Raw genomic sequence first — 14,009 nt, 5'->3', positions numbered from 1 at the left:
TTTTGGTTAGGTAGTGTATTTGTAATATTTTCTACCATTTATTTTATTTAAATTATATTTTTACCATACACATTTTAATTGTTTATTGTGCAACATTTTTTATCAGATGGTTTGGGAAATTAATTGACTCGTTGATGGCAATAATTTTGCTACAATGTGGATATGGCTAAGTTGTGAGAAATTAGATAGCGTTTTCAATAAGTCATTTTTAATGTTGAATTATTTTGATTTTAGTTTGTAAATGTTATCGCGTTGTATCTGTGTAAATAGTATTTATGGAGTCAGTTCAAACTTCATTTGACTTATCAATCCTTCAACAAAAACAAGATGTCCGCTCTTTCGCAACCTGATGGAAATTTAGGCATCCAATCTATGTGTAGATAGTAAAATAATATCAGAATACAATATTTTTCGAGCTTAAATCCAGAGTATATCAGTTGAACTTGAATTTGGCCCATATCGATTGACAGGGATGGATAATATCACGAACAGTGACGAGGCGAAAACCGACCAAAGGGTAAAGAAAGGAGTTAGCGCGAAGAAAAAGTCAAAAAAGGCCAAAGAATCCGTCGAAAATTTAGATAAAAGCGCTGTCGTCACAGAAGAGGTTATAGAAGACTTCAAAGACAAAGTGAGCTTACATTCTAACAACGGTCTGACAAACGGAGCGTCCGACGATCACGATCACAGTGACGAAGACATTAGGAAAAATGATAACCTCGACAGTTCGGACGACTGCGAGCGATTTAACGATACGGAAACGAAGAAAGATGACCTGGAGATTAGTTTAAGTAAAGTACAATTATCTAATGAACCCGCTGAAGTTAATTCTGTCGATTCAGACGTGAAAGATGCGGTGGAATGTCCCGAGTGCAAAGAAATCAGCTGTACGACTCCCGGAGCGATCAATTTTGAGTCGTACAGATCGGAATTACAGATGGCTGAGATCATGCGACTGATCCAGAAGGATCTGTCAGAACCATATTCAATATATACTTATAGATATTTCATCCACAACTGGCCAAAATTGTGTTTTCTCGCCATGCACAACAACAAGTGTATCGGCGCTATAGTCTGTAAACTGGATGTCCATAGGAAAAAGGTGAAGAGGGGCTACATAGCAATGCTGGCTGTCGATGAAAAATATAGGAAAAGAAAGATAGGATCTCATCTTGTGAGGCAAGCGATAATGGTATGTATACATCATGATAGAGTAGTTGACATTTCTTTTTATCACACGGAGGATACATGACATACATGATGTATCTGATTCCGAATTTACATTAAGAGCATACTTCAGTGAAACGGCAAATAATTTTCAGCAATATGTGGGACGTAATTTCGCCCACGTTGCCATTCGGAGAGCGATAGTCGACCTGTGAGCACGTCAATTTGTTTTGTGATGGCGTCGGAGGAATTAAATTCTTAAATCGTGTAAAGATGACTAAAAAACGTTACGTTTTTAGTTGAAAAACAAACCATGTCAATGAATATTATATAAACATAACATTAAATGGACGCATGTTAAATTTATGACAAATTATGTTTCGTTCGTCACGCGTCGTTTGCACAATCTGCGCGTCGCGTAGTTATGATTGTTTTAGACCATGCCTCAGCTAAAGTATAGCCTTGATACAAATGGAGCGTTTATCATGGGGGTAATAATTGTTGCACTTTGCACATTTCTCATTAGTTCTTCAAATGATGTACCAACGCTGCAATGATACGTAAGTATCGCATATACGCGTATCCCTGTGAGTGTGTGAAGACACCTTAGGAAGCTCAGTGTTCATCATACCGGTATCGCAGTGGCGAATGGTAGAGATAGGATGTTGAGATCTCACATAAATAGTGCGCACTAAACTTTGTCAGTCATACTTATTTCTTTTCATTGAACGAAGAATACAAATTGCAGATGGTGTTGGTTAGTTTTTAAAAAATTTATTAAACCCTGCCTCAACCATATCGTAGTAGATAGAAGAATATTTTTCATCTAATATTTATTATGGTTTCATTTAATTTTATAAACTAATCAATACCATCTGCAATTTGTATTCTTATTTTAATGAAAACGAATCATTATGACAAAGTTTGGTGTGCACTATTTATGTCGGATCTCAACAGCCTACCTCCGCCCTTCGTCACTGCGGTATTGGATACGTGTATCCTCCGTGTAAAACCATTCTTACTGGGTCGATTTCCTGTGTCATTTGGCACACAAGGAATGTGGGTAAATTGGCTATGATAAATTTTAGACAGTTTAGACCGTTAACTTATTGTAATTGTTACAATAAATTCGATATAAGGAAGTCTTATTTATTTTACACACATTGGCTGGCTCCCTTCACTCTTCTCGGTGCTTAACACATCGATCGCCAACTAGTTTTACGTAAAATAGTTAAAAAATGTTTATTTGTTTCTAAGATATTATTTGATAGGTTATGAAAGAATATAATGTTTTTTTTTTTCATTTTGATGATTTTTTTACGTAAATATTGGTTTTTATGATGTGCCGGCCTCATGTGTCCGTCGCTGCGCCAACAGGTTAATTTATTATATTGCGCCGGGCCGGCCATTTCGCCGGTCACCTGTCCATATGTGTTGATGAGAGCATGGTGCCATTTCGAGCTCGAATTATATTCAGATAGTATAATAATTAAGAAACATAAAAGACACAAATATGGAATAAAAGTTTTCAAATTGTGTAGTATAGGTACCTGGATACACATATAAACTGGAAATATACGTGTACATTATAATCATTTTTATAATTCCATTTTTTATAATTTATGTAATTTTTATAACTTACGTTTTTATAATCTCTTCAATTTTCATTTTTATATCAATAAAAACACATTTACGATTTAAAAGGAAAACTTTTTTTTCATTACTTACATTGTTTACATTAGTGAGCCTATCTTTAGTTACTTGAAGGAATATTCTCAGGTCAAGCTGCAGTATCAAATCAAATCAAATCAAATTTATTTATTTTACATATAATGAACATAACAAATTATAAATTCAAAGCGTTCACGACATGACATAAAATAAGTGTTAATAATTAAAAAAAAATAAAAATACAGAGAAAAAGTAATAAAATAAGAAAATAAATTAAATAAGTAACAAAATAAAAGTAGATGGAAGCACACAGAGTGAACTTTGATAAACCCTATCTTAAAAACTTATAAAACAACGTCCACCTAAATTCACCCTCACGTAAGTGGAATATATCAATATCCGAAGCGATTTCATTAAGCATGGTTACTGCCCTCCCAATTGGCATTACTAATGGCAGGTTAGTTCTGCACCGTGGGAGAACAAACAACGCATGCCCTCGATTCCTAAGGTAGTTATCAGAGACACACAAGCCAATACCACCAAGAATGGCAGAGTTCACATTTACGCCGCGTATAAGTCTGAAAAAATATGTAGCTAAATAAAGATCCCTTCTAAATTTTAAGCTACAGTATGTAAGCATCCCTAAGAGAAAATCAGTCGGATAGAGCCACGGATAATATCCATACAACCGAAAGTAAAGGAGTCGTAAAAATTTCTTTTGGACTCTCTCCACCATAAGGCCGTACTTCAACTGATGCGGGGCCCAAACGATAGACCCACTCTCAAGTCTGCTTCTAACTAACTAACATACAGAAGTAACATACAGAAGAGCCATGCCGGCTACCTCATATAGAATAATACCGTACTTCAACTGATGCGGGGCCCAAACGATAGACCCACTCTCAAGTCTGCTTCTAACTAACTAACATACAGAAGTAACATACAGAAGAGCCATGCCGGCTACCTCATATAGAATAATACACAGCGCGCGTGCCCGCCGGCGCTGAAAATTAATTCAAACGTAGGTCTTCCATGCCGGTCACGCATGACCCCCACGGCTTTCTTGGACTAACCCAGTGCCGGCCACCGGTGACCCCCATGGAGATCAAAATATACATCCTGGCCATGTAAACTGAACTTTATGAGTTCATTATCCAGCAGGTTTTAGACCGTCACTGTGGTCGTTTAGTGCACTTTGGATACCACTGTATTACCGCATCTGTCTAGCGGTCATCTGCTCGCCAAGCGTCATCTCAAGCTCATTGCCACTTCAACTGTTTAGTGACCTCTATCACATGGCGCACTCTTGTCTGCTTCCTTATCCGTTAGTTTCTTTTGTGATTGTTCCGCATTTTGCCCAAGTTGCACGTTTCCATGCCACATTACTAGGACAAGTGCTTTTGTATGCACTGTGTTGTCAAGATTAGCAACAGCAAAAAGTTGTAGTTGATCTTGTAGCGGAAGTTGTAAACGCACGTCAGCTCGAATGAGTAACTTGCTTTTCCTAATTTGGTAGATTGAAAATCAATCATATTTGAATTCAATAATTTGCACTGTCCAAATATTCTAAAACTGTAAAATGACAATATATCTCACAAAGAATTACAGAGATCGATTTACACCAGGCTGACATAATAATCCCTACATAAACATAATATCTAGATACTACGGAATTTTACTTGTTCTACGTAATAACTAAGTAATAAGTTGCAGTATTTACCAGTTTGTGGTATAGTCAGACCTTTCGCTCATGGAGAAACTAAAATCTGATGAACCGGTTGCTGAAGGAACTTATAAACTGGCCAATGACTGATTCTTCGCACACGGAGCTACTGAAACCCACATGCAATAATAATTTCGTAACCTCAAACTGTCAAACCCATTGTCTTTCCTACTCTTCTACAACATCTTGGCTACGCTTCTAGGCGCTGGTGTCTACTAAATGGGTGGAGCTTGTTGGTTTATAATGGAAGTGCGGTTAAAAATGAGCGGAGCATGTTAGTTCACAGTTTTAACACGTAGCCAAGAAGATGTTGCTGTTGAGTACTTCATTCTAGCTTTTTCCATAATATCTTTACGGGAATGTTCCGGCAGCCTGTAATTATACAGTCAGGAGTGTTTCTCAACTTCTGCCACAGATTTTAAATTAAAAATTGGTTCGCCCATCTTTAACTTTTGACGTCTTCACTTGTTATCGCTTGTTCAGTTCAGTTCAGTGCTACCAATTTTGGTAAGAAAATATGATTCTTCATCAAATCTACTGATATTGGTACCACTGTTTTATGGGAGACCTGAAACTGAGAGTCTGGGAGACTAGCATGTCGCATCTCATCAGTTTAGTAGTGAACATTTTGAAACAGAGATTCCAGTCTTGCCGTGAGCAAGCCGTAATTGAATTACATTAACTAGATACTGGCTGGAATTTTAGTTTCAGTCTCGTCTTTTTTGTGTATTCTCGTGGGGAAGGCCTTAGTCATACAGTGGACCATGTTATACAATACATAATAATATATCAATAAATTATGTTTGGACGATGGGAATTGATTTCCAGTTTCTCAGTACTGATGCCTGCAAATATGATTTTATCCATCTGTATTTGGCACTCAGTTCATCGTTATAAATACTTACCAAAATATACCTATAATTTAGTTTGATTTATCTCGGGAGATGGTACGTTCGCTTTGAAGTTCTCAGTGGGCAGTAAAAAATCTAAAGTGGGAGCGCATGCGGCTATTTCAATATAATTGCCACATTATTATTATGTTGGCGGAATACATTAAATACTTGCAGCCCAATTTTGTCCAGAAGGTATATTATTGAGTTGTTTGCCGCCTTACTTCAGGCAAGATGTTAATATTTAAATTGGTTCTAATATTTATTATAGAAAATAGCCTCTGCTAGATGATAAGTAGGCTTTGGCAACACACTGCTACCCAGTGGACTGTGAATTTCTATGAAAAAAAACATTTTGTTTTGGAAATATATTAAAAGTACACTAGAATCTCGATATAACAGACAAAACATCCGCTCAAATGTAAAAATTGTTAAAAACATCTACCGCTTGTAAACAATGTTCTGCGCATGATAACCATGTCATACCTCTCGCACTCAAATACAAGTTACAATGCCGACTTGCTCGTAGATTGAACATAGCATTGACGTTTGCAACGCTGGCCGCTAATTCACAACTGCACAGCAGTTTATTTTGTTTACTTGAGAGAATGGATGCATTTATTACTCGATTCAATTAATTTAGAATGTTTTCAGTGATAAGATCTCATCTCGACGATCTAATAATATTTATTGACTATTCGTCAGATAATGAAATTCAACTATATTGCACGCTTCGTAATTTTAGAGAGTTGATTATAAAAAAACAGCAGACTTCAAAACTTGCTTCTTTTTTCAAAGTAAGATTGATAAATGCGAGCGTGTCAATGTCGAACGTTAACGTCATTCCACAACGGCTGTATCTGGATATATCAGGGCTTCGAACTGTTATTTTTTTTCATGTCAGTTTTCATTCCGGTTCAAGTAAATAAATATATATGAGTTGGGTTCCGGTTTTCGTTTTGAAAAAAATAACAGTTTTTCCGGTTTTCAATTCTGCTCAGAGTGATTAATTTTTAAATGTTTTTATTTGTAAAAAAAAAAAAAATTTCTACCATAATTTACAACATTTTACCTTACTTGTATGATAGCCCAGCGCCACACTCCCAAACCAATCATAAATTTTTTAAATAATATATTATGAATTATGAGAATTATTTCGAGATGCTTCACACGAGATTCTTTGCGCCTTGAATTTGACACACATATTTCAATTGAAGTGGGGAGTAAGATCATGTTAACGCACGCGTGACTGGATATGTACCGATCCGAAAAAACTGATATTTTTTCGGTTCCATTTCGGTTTTCGTTCTGACAAAAATAACAGTGTTTTCGGTTCAGTTCTGGTTTGAAGCCCTGTGATATATCATCTGAAGACGAATAAACAAGATTTTTTTTGTGTTTTTATATAACTGACTTTCGGGTTTAACGGACATCAGACAGGCTGCTCTAATATTAATATACCCATAACTTTTATTGTCTAATATTTCTCACAATGTCTATTGGTATTTTCCAGGTGATGGTCTCCGACGACGCGGACGAGGTGGTCTTAGAAACAGAAATAACAAATAAGCCGGCGTTGAGACTTTATGAAAATCTGGGATTCGTAAGGGACAAGCGGCTGTTTAGGTATTATTTGAATGGTGTCGACGCCCTGAGGCTCAAACTTTGGCTCAGGTGAAATGGATCGAGCGAACGACGCCGCCGGACGTGTTTAGATAATTAATTTAACATATTCGTTTTACACTACTCCACTGGCCGCGGTCCCGATGAACATTATCTCGTCGCCCTGTATATTAAATCATTAACCATTTCCAATATATTATTTGCACTTTTATGTGCTTTTTTCATCAGTGTAAATGAAGCTGCAGATTGAATTATTTCATTACTTGAGAAAGTCACTCTAACATCGTCAAACTGGAACTCTGTGGGGTAGTGGCTATGCCGTGTTGCGAGCCCAGTTTTCTACAAGACAATCGGCTCAATGCCGTTTCAATGAAGCTGTCCGCTTTGCTACCGCTCTTTTAACTCGTTAGAAGATTTTGTTGAACCGCTGATGATTCCTATAAACGTTTTACACGGCACTAGAGTAACTAACATTCATAATTTGATATTTTAGTATACTCCTCCCCTTTGAATACTTTTATACCTTAAAATGAACGTCCAATGTAATGTAATGTCATGTGATTAAACTATGTGGACCTATTCAAGCATTCGCGTTTACTTTTAATGCGGAGTTTACCGCCTGCGTCCATATAATGATGTAGTGAAAAATGGACATCAGTAGTAATAGACATGGCATGCGGGTGTTACATTTTGCTTTATCAGTGAACACAATGCATGTAATATTGGTTCATTAATTTGTTCAATATCTTACAAAATTTTCTCTCTAATTAATGTCTCCAATTTTATTTTAACAATACATATTAATATATACCAGAAATTCGGTTTACATCGTTCAATTGAGTTTTCGAGATTGAGTTAAGTTTTTTTTTAAATTCCGGTTGCAGTCTACATAGCCTGCCTACTGAGATTCTCGAGAAATAGGAATTCTCGAAATTTTGTAAAATCAATTTTTAAAGATTTGAGATTGCCCTTTCCCGATTGCTTCTCGGGAATTTTCGAGACGAGATTTCTCGATCGCAAACTCTGATTCAAACGACACGCCATACATTTATATGCCCCCGTAAGTATTTATTGGAGTGGTGATTTTTGAACTGACGCGTCGTGCTTTATCGCTATTTGAAAAGAGAACACTACTTTTCCAGAGAGGCTCGATTGTCTATTCCTACCTTTATAATTAGATAAAGTCAAGATTAATTTCTTTGTAAACTAATTTTTTAAATATTTTGCTATCTAATACAATACAAATACAGTGTCAATTAACATAGGATTTGGTAAAAATGATTATTTATAATTCTGTATAATATGCTAAAAAAAATGGGATTATTCTTAAAAATTGGAAAATGAGTTCAGTACATTTATGCCAAATCAACCATAATAGATAATATCATTTAAATATTTAAGGGCGGACATGCTCAGCGTGGGTCAAAATGGAGCTTTTCTTCTATTTTCAAAGCATGATCCAGGACATTCCTTAAACGTTGTAGATAATCTATTTATATAATTTTGAAGCCTTATTATCCTTTATATTTATTTTAATCATTTGATGACTGCATAAAGTATTTTTATTACATAAAATAGTATTTTAAACCTCTCGCTCCAATGTTTTAGAATATAGTCATATTTCAGTACATAAATGTGCAGTGGTGTTAAGATTTTTTACATTTATTAATTTTTAAACGCGTTTATAAAACCATCAGTATAATTTATTTCGACATTATTATAGTGAAATATTTACGATAAAAAATTATATTGATAATCTCTGTGATCACAAATTTGACAAGAATTAGGCATTTTATTGAACATGTACCGTTTAAAAAAAAAAAGATTTTTTTTTCGGTTAGGTACATGTTCAAACACGCGCGTTAACATGTTCTTACTCCCTACTTCAGTTTTAGTTTGTCAATTTATGGCTACGGCTGTATGTTGTAACTTAACCACTGGGGAATGCCAAAAGAAATGGCGTATTTCAAAAAAACACTACCTTATTCTTAGGTCAATAATTATTATAAAGCAATCATTATTCGTAGGATGTTTATCACACTTGAATGGTCAAAGACATAGCTTATGATTAATATCATTAGAATTATCTTCAAATGTGTTAATCTTGCCAATTTTTTGAATAATAAGATGCCTAATTCTTGTCAAATTTGGGATCACAGAGATTATCAATATAATTTTTTATCGTAAATATTTCACTATAATAATGTCGACATAAATTATACTGATAGTTTTATAAACGCGTTTAAAAATTAATAAATGTAAAAAATCTTAACACCACTGCACATTTATGTACTGAAATATGACTATATTCTAAAACATTAGAGCGAGAGGTTTAAAAGAATACTATTTTATGTAATAAAAATACTTTTGCAGTCATCAAATGTTTAAAATAAATATTAAGGATAATAAGGCTTCAAAATTATATAAATAGATTATCTACAACGTTTAAGGCCATGCATTAGTTGAGGCACGGTCTAAAAAGATCGTTGCTAGGCGATGCGCGGACTGCGGGTCGCGGGTGCAAATGACACCTGTCAAACGAAATATTATTTTTCATATAAATCCAACATACGTTCATTTTATGTTCTGTTTATTGTTCTATTAGTAACAATAATAATATATTCATTGACATGTTTTCTTATTAAAGTAAATGGGTAACGTTTTTAGTCATCTTTACACGATTTTAGAATTAATTGACCCGTCGCCATCACGCAGCAAAGTGACGTGCTTCTGGCTCGAGATTCTCTCAGTGAATGGCAGCGAGTCCAAAATTTCGTCGCGCCTACAGTTGGAAATTATTTGGCGTTTCACTGATGCGTCACCTTAAGGAATGTCCAGGATCATGCTTTGAAAATAAAATAAAAGCTCCATTTTGACCTACGCTGAGCATGTCCCCCCTTAAGAAAAAGCACAAGTCAAAAGTTCACATACATACCTATTATACTGTTCTTTTGACCTTACCTTTCGCATACAGAATTATTGTTCCCATATTGAACCCAAAAAAAAAAACTGTCATCAAAAAGTGGATATTAAATTTTGTTCTCTGTTAATTCTGATGGCCATTAAAATTGTAAATGAAATAAAAAGTACCAAAATTGTCGATCGTGAATATTTTATTGAAGCAAAAAGTGTTTGTGTTATTTACATTTTGTGAATTTTGCTGGAAATTGACCGCTATGGAGCATTACAGCATACATATTATTTTATGTAAAATACTGACAGCTACATTGTAATATAATGTAAATTCTAAACATGAATATGATAATTACTACATTGTTTGAAACATTACACTCCCAGTGATCAATCAATATTGTGTTATTATTTATTTCAATAAAACACAGTCGATAATTAATTAATATATAATTTACATTATTTTCTAACTGAATCGCGAGTCATTACTTTATCTTACTACTAGTTAGTGATTGAATGGATGTATATATTATATTTACTTAATTTATCATTTTTTATTGTTTTACAAAAACAATATTATTTCAGCATAAGGTTGAAATAATTAAATTTATTTATTTCTATCGGTCGTTCGAATACCTCTCTGTAGAAAATCGAATTTAAATTTGTTTCATCTTTCATCGGACAAATTTTCATCGGACCGCAATCATTCGTCGTATTGTCACTCTGTCAAAGTTTCAGATCGCAGATATTACCATACTCTTCCTGCCAACAGGATTATCAAATATTTGCTATTATATACTGAAAAGTGCAAAAAACCGTCGTCATCTTTCCTTTAACCTTTTCTATGCCTCACAATATTACTATCGCAGTATCTGACAGGCCGCATATTTTTAACTTAGTATTTCATAATTATTCAAACAGATTATGCATATCAATCGACAGTGGACAGTAATTTGAGTTTAAAGTCGGACGAGATAACTCGCAACATGTCAATCACCCATCGTTAATTTTCTACAAACACGTATCTAAAAAAACACAACTTTTCAGGAGAGGCAAATAACAACTTTATTCTCTCAGTTTTTAATTCAGAAATAAATTCTCTTCTATGAAATATCCATTTACAACAGTTACACATATTTTCATGAAAAAAATGTTATGTTTCTTCAAACTATCGCACTATACTTTCGACCGATCAGTCATATTGTCGGAGATACGAGAATGCGTTGCAAGTTTACTGTGAATCATTCCACAATATTACTGCAGTAAACGCGTATCTTGCCTTACGAGAAAGAACTTCAGTATAATCATCTGTCGGAGTTCAGTATTCTGTATACTTACAAACACGTAACTCAAGATACGAGTTTATAATATTTATAAAAGTCATTTATTGTGATACGAGTTTTTTGTCATTGCTTAAATCTATTATGTTATAAAGTATGTTGTATTGGTTTAATATATGCGTATTCAAATTCTGAATTCATTACATCAAACAACTCAAAATTGACAAAAATTGATACACGTGTTTGTAGAAAATTAGCGACGATATGATTGCGAGAGTTCGCGTTCGGCTCGGGCTCGCTCGCATCATGGCGATATAAAATCTCATCGGCTGAACACCGCTTTTACATCCGGCTTTTCCTTATTAACTGTTTTTGCCTATGCATCAAACATATGCGAATTTAGATAAAAGCATATCCTATTTGGTAAATCATCGGCGGGTACATTATTCAGAGACGATAGTATTGGAGAATATAAAAGTGAATCAAAAATTAAGATTTTGCCATGTCTGTTCTCCGGTCGGTCGAGTCGAGTACTTTGAAATATTTACTGACCGCCGCCCTAAGAATATTATTTTCGAAAACATTGAAATTTACCTGAACGGCGACACGGGCGGCTCAGAGGGGGACATTGTCAATCGATGATCGATCACCGATGTCCCTTTTAGTGTATACGACTGGTTCTGATCGTTATTAAATTATATGTGGGTTATATACTGCATACTTGGTTACGCATTTTGTTTTATTTGATTTAAAATATCTCCAACAAGAATAGACAGTTAACATGGAGCGGCAATTATTCAATGTCAACCTGTCATTGTTATTACATTATTATTGTAATTATTAATTATTTTTGCCGTCGATTCTCAGTAAAATAAATTAACCAGATCGTTTCGCCCCATTGATAGTGTAAATAAGTAAGAAATATGAAATTCTGATAAATGTTCATACATACATGGCTACTTTCATAGATGGCCACCGATATCTTTGGTATACAAACAGTATGTTCATTCAAGTTGTCAAATAGACTACATACCGCCTTCCGTCTTCTTTTTTGTCATACATCATATTACATATTATATGAGAAGAGAAATTTTGTAATAAATATGTGGTATCAAAGCTATTGTCTGCCGCAGTATACAATACGTTGGCGACTGCCTAAAAGAAATATTTACATAGCCTTTTATCTTCTATTATACAATATTTTTCACCTGATTATAGTTCACCTTCTATCTGTATATTTTGAACTATAATATAAACTATAAATGTATTAAAACAGTAAATATTCTTTCCAAATTGTTCGAATCGATGGTGTAAATACAAAAATAGGTACCTATTAATCTATTCTGATTCTAATATTGATTTTAATCTTATAATTATAATTGTGAAATAATTAATTTCAATCATAATATTATGGATTAATTAAAAATTTATAAATATTTTTTGGATGGCAATCGAACGGCACTCTCGTAGTCGAATACGTTCCGGACCGGCTTCTCAATTTGGGGGCCTCATGTTCGAACCCAGTGATGTCACGCAATAGATTTATGTGATTTTCTCACAGTCACTACTGCACTACTGTAATCAAGCGTCACGGTTTGATGTATTTATGAAAAGAGAGAATTCTCAATGTCAATATATTGCGGATGCGTTATCACAGCGCTGTTTGCAGTGTCAAAGACGGAAGCGGTGTTCGGGGTATAGATACGCAGGTGGATTTTTAATTCCACGGACGCCTGTTGCAGCCACAATCTCGAAGTCGCCCAACACTACATAGTATTGTTATATTGATTTATTCTTTTAAAATATTTCGGTGACCGAATCGAACAGCGGGTAGATATTATAAACGGGCGAAGATGGAATATTATAACCGATCCGACGATATACATAAATCAAATATCCACAGAATCAATAACGATATGCGCATCGGCATATCGCTGCCTCAGCATAAGGGTACACTGTTTGACAAAAACCTCTTAGGAGAAAATGGCTGTCAAAGTTTTTGAATAGATTTGAAAGATATTCTTATAAAGTATTTATATATCAGTATTATGTAAATATCCTAAAAAAATGAACATTTTATCTAAAATTATAAAGAACCACCTTAAATTCCATCCCATATTTGAATTAAATCAATTTATGTAATAAAGTGTAGTATTGCACTAAAATAATTATACTTCTTTGATATTCACATTGATATGATATAATACAAATTTATCTAAAATATTATAGTAAAATAAATTTCTATAAAAATAGTGCAGCCTTGCCCAGAAACTTCAACTGATTTTCCATATGTTGTAATTCGTGAGTCAAAACTGACATTTTGTCAAATAGTACTTCGTACTGAGGCAGCGTTATAACCAAAAGTAATTATGTCATTATTATAGAATGGATTTCTACTAAATAAACGCTAATCGAATTAACCAATATTGTGGATAGGAGTCGCTGTTATATGATTTTGTAAACCTTTGAAATTCTTTTACGAAGTTCCTACCCCGCACTTATTAATCTCTAAATATTATAGCGGTTTATTTAATTTTACACAGAATAGACGGATCGATTGTTAAAAAGCACACGTATGTATATAGATAGCATTTTGTAAAAGCGAAAGAAAACTGTACATATAAAATGAATGTATCATAATATGTTTTAACATAGACTATAATCCACAGCTACACCGATAAGATTCATCTTTCATACTGTATATTTGCATATATTATGCCAATTATTTTATTTTAAAAATTTCTT

The 14,009-nt window shown here is 34.1% G+C and overlaps 1 protein-coding gene across 2 annotated transcripts; it reads left to right on the top strand.

The window, feature by feature from the left end:
• Positions 1-133: 133 nt before the first annotated feature.
• LOC147070992 (N-alpha-acetyltransferase 30-like) lies at positions 134-10,072 on the top strand. 2 transcript variants are annotated; one of them, XR_015070901.1, is made up of 3 exons: positions 134-1,192; positions 6,965-7,846; positions 9,962-10,072. XR_015070901.1 is itself a non-coding variant. In XM_085949036.1 (2 exons), the coding sequence occupies exons 1-2, from the start codon at positions 473-475 to the stop codon at positions 7,127-7,129; spliced, it is 885 nt and encodes a 294-aa protein (XP_085805162.1). In that variant the 5' UTR covers positions 134-472; the 3' UTR covers positions 7,130-10,072. The 2 variants fall into 2 exon arrangements, 1 of the variants encoding a protein (XP_085805162.1); XM_085949036.1 differs by having other exon boundaries at positions 6,965-10,072.
• The last annotated feature ends 3,937 nt before the right edge of the window (positions 10,073-14,009 follow it).

Source organism: Rhyacophila brunnea, unplaced genomic scaffold, assembly GCF_057557595.1.
Source record: "Rhyacophila brunnea isolate RB1 unplaced genomic scaffold, BYU_Rbru_1.0 scaffold_21, whole genome shotgun sequence".
NCBI lineage: Eukaryota > Metazoa > Arthropoda > Insecta > Trichoptera > Rhyacophilidae > Rhyacophila > Rhyacophila brunnea.
The sequence above is the reverse complement of the archived record's forward strand: the minus strand, read 5'-3'. Positions and strand labels throughout refer to the sequence as shown.

Excerpts from the sequence above, each read along its gene's own strand:
- LOC147070992 (XM_085949036.1), top strand. The coding sequence starts at position 473 with ATGGATAATATCACGAACAGTGACGAGGCGAAAACCGACCAAAGGGTA. Across the intron at positions 1,193-6,964 it reads TTGTGAGGCAAGCGATAATG|GTGATGGTCTCCGACGACGC; the intron begins GTATGTATACAT and ends GGTATTTTCCAG.